The sequence below is a fragment of the Triturus cristatus genome, chromosome 12, assembly GCF_964204655.1.
Source record: "Triturus cristatus chromosome 12, aTriCri1.1, whole genome shotgun sequence".
Classification (NCBI taxonomy): Eukaryota; Metazoa; Chordata; class Amphibia; order Caudata; family Salamandridae; genus Triturus; species Triturus cristatus.
In genome coordinates, this window is record NC_140595.1 from 842902651 (window position 1) to 842908650 (window position 6000).

At 54.3% G+C, this 6000-nt stretch overlaps 1 protein-coding gene across 1 annotated transcript in view; it reads right to left on the bottom strand.

Moving 5' to 3' along the window:
• Positions 1 to 4621, bottom strand: part of LOC146783044 (very-long-chain 3-oxoacyl-CoA reductase-like) — a 133586-nt gene extending 128965 nt beyond the window's left edge. Inside the window, exon 1 of the mRNA XM_085638372.1 lies at positions 1965 to 4621. Within this exon, the coding sequence (XP_085494498.1) occupies positions 1965 to 2136 (172 nt within the window). The 5' untranslated portion in view covers positions 2137 to 4621. The remainder of the gene's footprint in view (positions 1 to 1964) is intronic.
• Positions 4622 to 6000: the final 1379 nt, after the last annotated feature.

The window sequence follows — 6000 nt, forward strand, 5'->3', positions numbered from 1 at the left end:
AGGGCCCCTGGGACATTCCGTGAGAGGGGAATACCTGCGAGAGGGGCATCCTAGTGAGAGGGATGTCTTGCAATGACTCCACCATTTGCAGAGAGAAGCATTGATGCCTGTTTGGCGAAACCACGACAACCGGGACGGATTGGTGGAAAGCAACATCCATCCGATCCACCATCACTCCACCTGTTTCATCACCACGAGAACGATGCCGAGAACGACTGTGAGGACGACTTCCATGCACAGAGTCGAAAGAAGACCAGACCCGCAGAGCACCCATGAACTGTGCCAAATAGAACCGGTGGTCCCAGCTGCTGTTGCACCAGCAGCTAAAGAGACTCAGCGGAAGTTGCTGTTATCTTGTTTTATTTTTGTTTGATTCTCTCCCACAGTTTGGACTTTATTTGTTTCCAGTTTGAATAAAGTTTGGGAGGGGTTTGTGATCTGCTGATCACTGGTCTAGTTGTTTTAGCACCAGCCATTTCCCAGCGGCTGCCTTACACCCCACCCCAAACCCTTCCAGCACAGGCGTCACTGGACATGTGACCCTGCCAATAAAAGGGGCCGGTTCTACCATCTAACTATCTGTGTCTGTGTCCAGGCATTTAGCGTGCATTTAGCGTGCATGAGGGCCAAGGGCCCTGCACCATTACAACAGCCACCTTTTCATCCTACTTACAACACTGCCTCTCTACATCTAGGGAGCATCTTTTCGGCTGTCTTTGCGGCAAGCCCTCAAAAAAGGACTTACCTAGGAGCGAAACCCAGACCAGGCGACAGGGACACTAGGGAGCTTACCTGTATCTGTCACTACATGGCTCCTACCACATACCACATGTCTGAGACAGCACACGTGGGCACAGAGGGCACCTGTTCTGCAGCACCCATGTGTGCGTAGTAATGGCGGTGGGTGGACCAGACCAGACACCGATGCTTGGAGTTCAATAATAATTTGATTTTTGGTCTGGCCTGTGCTGGCGCTCAAGCCCTTCCTGGTAAATAAACTGTTTTCTATGCACACTCTATAGATATAGAAAGGGGCTTTGGGCAGCCTCCTTCAACCATTCGCTCCTTAGCCTCGGGACTGTTTAGCCATTGGCTAAAAGCATTGCCAATCACATATTGCCACAGCCTGTAGGGGTCTTTTAGACTTACCGTTTATCTATTGGTGTTGGGATATCCTTCCGCCTGCACTTGGATGTGCAAGGCACTATTTTACATCTAAATGGTACACTGAACCACACACGTTTTGTCACATTTATTCATTCTCTCTCACGTGCATTCAGTACACCCTGCAATGCGTTTTACGGCGGCAGCAGGGACTTTGCACCCTTTTTTGTCAGTGTTCAGATTGGCAGGTACTCTGTCTGCAACTGACAGGAAGAGGTCTGCATGGTAATGACCTATTCCATTTCCAAGAAAACAAGTATCAAAATGCCAAAAACGGGCATGAAAGTGTAAAATCCCAGAAATACTTCAGGGCATATTTACAAGCCCTTTGCACCACAAGAGCATCACTTTGTTTGACGCTCCGGTGGCACAATGTGCTGGCCCATATTTACAGGGCTACGCAAAGCCACTCTGCATGGCTTTTTAAAAGGTTTTATGGCCTTGTAAATATGGCCCCCTTTCACGCATTACTCTGCATGGAAGGGGCGTTCCATGGGTGTTTCCACACAACATGCATGGAATCTGAGTCATTCCCAGATGTGCAAGGGATGGTAAACCTGGGAATGTGTCAGATGCCAACGCCTCCCCGCGGTAAAATGTGCTGCATTCTGCAGAACGCATAGAAGGATAAAAGCACCCTCAATTATTGTTTTATGCCTTTCATCCTTCTGTGGTCGATAAAATGAGTAACATTAAGGCAAGTAACAATAAACGTGTTAGTCAGCGCCAAGATACCCTTCTGGGTGAACGTACACTTTACAAATGCACGTAATGGTATTTAGCCCACTCCTTCGCCTTACCTGCCCACTCCCCATACGCCTTGAGGTCAGTCTTCCAGATGCTGGAAAGCAGGTACATCCGCACACCCCGCAGGACACCATAGGTGAACCGGAGGGTGATGTACGCTGCGGTGCAGGCGCCCAGGTACATGAGCCCCTGGCTCCAGGCACATCCCGCGGCCCCGGTGCCCATCTCTCCGCTGGCACTGCAGGTGGCCACACACTCGGCTGGTTTGGCTTCTTGGAAATGGAACTTCTTCACCAAAAGGTCCAATCACTGGTAGGAGGTCAGACCAGGAGGAGGGACCTGCAGGTGGCACAGTGACGGGCGAAGCACTAGTGGTGCCCTCAAGAGGCGACTCAAGGGTCCCCTCCAGCCAGCTGGGGATCTCCTCTCCTGGAAGTGAGCGGTCCCTCCAGACAGCTGGGGTCTCCTCTCATAGGAAGTGACAAGTCCCTCCAGGCAGCTGGCGGTCTCCTCTCACAGGAAGTAAGGAGGCAGGAAGCCGTAATCTTCTCTCACAGGAGTGAGGGTCCCTCCAGGAAGCTGGAGTCTTCACTCACAAGAGGTCAGGGGTCTTCTCTCGAGGGGTCCCTCCTGCATCTGGGGTCTTCTCTCACAAGAGGTGAGGGGTCCCTCCTGGCAGCTGGGGTCTTCTCTCACAAGAGGTTAGGGGTCCCTCCTGGCAGCTGGGGCTCTGGTCTCCTCTCACAAGAGGTGAGGGTTCCTTCCTGACAGTGAGGGTCTTCCTTCGAGGGGTCCCTCCTGGCAGCTGGAGTCTTCTCTCACAGGAAATGAGGGGTCCCTCCAGGCAGCTGAGGGTCTCCTCCCACAGGAAGTGGGGTGTTTCCTCTACAGTCTTCCCTCAGAAGAGGTGAAGGCCCACTTGTGGCAGCTGAGATCTCCTCACACAAGAAGTGAGTGACTCCTCCTGACAGCTGGAGTCTTCACTCACAAGAGGTGAGGGGTCCCTACTGACTGCTGGGGTCTTCTCTCACAAGCGGTCATGGGGTCCCTCCTGGCATTTGGGGTCTTCTCTCACAAGAAGTGAGGGATCCCTGGCAGCTGGGGTCTTCTCTCACAAGCAGTGAGGGGTCCTTCCTGGATGCGGAGGTCTCCTCTCACAAGAGGTGAGGGGTCCCTCCTGGCAGCTGGGGTCTCCTCTCACAAGAGGTGAAGGGTCCCTCCTGGACTTGAGGTCTTCTCTCACAAGCAGTGAAGGGTCCCTGGCAGCTGGGGTCTCCTCTCACAAGAGGTGAGGGCTCCTTCCTGGCAGCGGGGGTCTTCTCTCGAGAGGTTCCTCCTGCAGCTGGGGTGTCCTCTCACAAGAGGTGAGGGGTCCCTCCTGGCAGCAGAGGTCTTCTCTCACAAGAGGTGAGGGGTCCTTCCTGGCAGCGGGGGTCTTCTCTCGAGGGGTCCCTGGCAGCGGGGGTCTCCTCTCACTAGAGGTGAGTGGCTCCTCCTGGCAGCGGGGGTCTCCTCTCACAAGAGGTGAGGGGTCCTTCCTGGCAGCGAGGTTCTCCTCTCACAAGAAGTGAGTGACTCCTCCTGGCAGTTGAGGTCTCCTCTCACAAGAAGTGAGTGACTCCTCCTGGGAGCAGAGGTCTCCTCTCGAGAGGTCCCTCCTGCAGCTGGGGTATCCTCTCACAAGAGGTGAGGGGTCCCTCTTGGCAGCTGAGGTCTCCTCTCACAAGAAGTGAGTGACTCCTCCTGGCAGCGGGGGTCTCCTCTCACAAGAAGTGAGTGACTCCTCCTGGCAGCTGAGGTCTCCTCTCACAAGAAGTGAGTGACTCCTCCGGGCAACAGGGGTCTTCTCTCGAGAGGTCCCTCCTGCAGCTGGGGTGTCCTCTCACAAGAGGTGGGGGGTCCCTCCTGGCAGCTGAGGTATCCTCTCACAAGAGGTGAGGGGCCCTTCCTGGCAGGCAGCGGGGGTCTTCTCTCGAGGGGTCCCTGGCAGCGGGGGTCTCCTCTCACTAGAGGTGAGAGGTCCCTCCTGGCAGCGGGGGTCTCCTCTCACAAGAAGTGAGTGACTCCTCCTGGCAGCTGAGGTCTCCTCTCACAAGAAGTGAGTGACTCCTCCGGGCAGCAGGGGTCTTCTCTCGAGAGGTCCCTCCTGCAGCTGGGGTGTCCTCTCACAAGAGGTGGGGGGTCCCTCCTGGCAGCTGAGGTATCCTTTCACAAGAGGTGAGGGGCCCTTCCTGGCAGCGGGGGTCTTCTCTCGAGGGGTCCCTGGCAGCGGGGGTCTCCTCTCACAAGAAGTGAGTGACTCCTCCTGGCAGCTGAGGTCTCCTCTCACAAGAAGTGAGTGACTCCTCCTGGCAGCCGGGGTCTTCTCTCGAGAGGTCCCTCCTGCAGCTGAGGTCTCCTCTTACAAGAGGTGAGTGACTCCTCCTGGCAGCGGGGGTCTCCTCTCACAAGAAGTGAGTGACTCCTCCTGGCAGCGGGGGTGAGTGACTCCTCCTGGCAGTGAGTGACTCCTCCTGGCAGCGGGGGTCTCCTCCCACATGAGCTGCAGCGCTGGCCCCTCCTCGGCCGCGGTCGGGAGTTGTTGCCCCCCGGCTCCCTGGTATCACCCCGGTCAGGTGCTTCCTCGCTGCTAGCGCCTCGTTAAGTGCTTTGCCTGCGCCGACGGCGGCTCTTATCTCAGCCCTGGTCGGAGTTCAGCTGGTTAAACACTAACCAGGCCCAGGAGACACTCCCCGGAAGGAGTCGGCGCAGCTGGTGTGCCAGCCCCGATCAGGCGAGCGGCCTCGGAGGCCTGGAGGGCATCGACCGGCCTTGGACGCCAACTCGGGGAATTGTTTCCAAGAGCCGGTCCGGACTCTGTCGTCGACTGTCTCCATGGTGACCCGCTGAAGTCTAGCGCCTTGAAGCCCCAGAGCGCATTTTAGAGACATTTCTTAAATATATAAAAACCGGTTAATATACATTCTTCAAGGGCTGGTGTAACATAAAACATATTCAAAAGAACTTTGAACACTGGTCACCTTGAGAAAGTGGATTCAACACGAGGGGTGTCGCTCAGTCACATTGCAGACGGTGCAAAGCGCCTCGAATCCCTGGATAAAGCACCCAGAGGGACAGGGACCAGGGGAGCGTCTGGCGTTAACACCATGAAGGGTTTGCGTTTGAACATTCCTTTATTCAAGTTTTCAAAGCGAGGCGCGCGCATTTCTCTCGTGTGATGTGTGTTTTCAATCTCAGACAAGAACAATTCTTCTGTCCGAGTCCAGCTCCCCTTCACCAGGCGTGTAATACCCCACACTGTCCTTTACAACGCGTCATTTCACATCACACGTGTATATATAAACAAGCATTTGCAATGCAATAGGTCTCGCATTCACGCGTGTTTGAGCTATTGGCATGGTAAATGACAAGCCTTTTATTTATGTTTTGGTTTTTAAAACATAAATAACAGGATTTGTCATTTACAATACTAATAACTTAAACTCTCGCAAATGCCAGACCTACTGCATTGCAATAAAGGGCCTTCTCCACTGCTTGTTGGATTGTAAATACCAGAGGAAGAGACCGGCCTGCGACATAAATAGTGCGTTGAAGAAGATGTGTATGAGTTGTAAATTACACAGACACAAAGTGTAAAGTAGGAGTCACATATGATCGGATCTATACACACTAGCAAAGCCCTCCAACTCCTTTCGCTCGGTGATTACACTGTTGAGGTTCAGGAGGAATAGCGGGGGTGGGGAGGGGCTATTTCCTGCCCTCTCCGTGATATAAGTGTGCAGTGTGGCATTGCCAAAGGTCATTGCTATCTTTGGCCTCATAAAAAACACTCCAGCTGCAGTAGGGCCCTGGCCTCACCTTCTGGTGCAGGGCGGGCTGCGCTTTATGGCAGGCATGGAGGGAGGGAGGGATGGTCTCAGCTGCAGCTCCAGCCTCGTACAGTGCCCCTGCTATTACTCGTGAGCAACAGGCAAAGAGGTGGTGGTATTGGTGGTGGTATGGGTATTAGTGGCGGTGGTATAGGGGGTATTGGTGGTAGTTGTATTGTGGTGGCGGTATTAGTGGTGGTGGTATTGGTGGTGGTGGTAT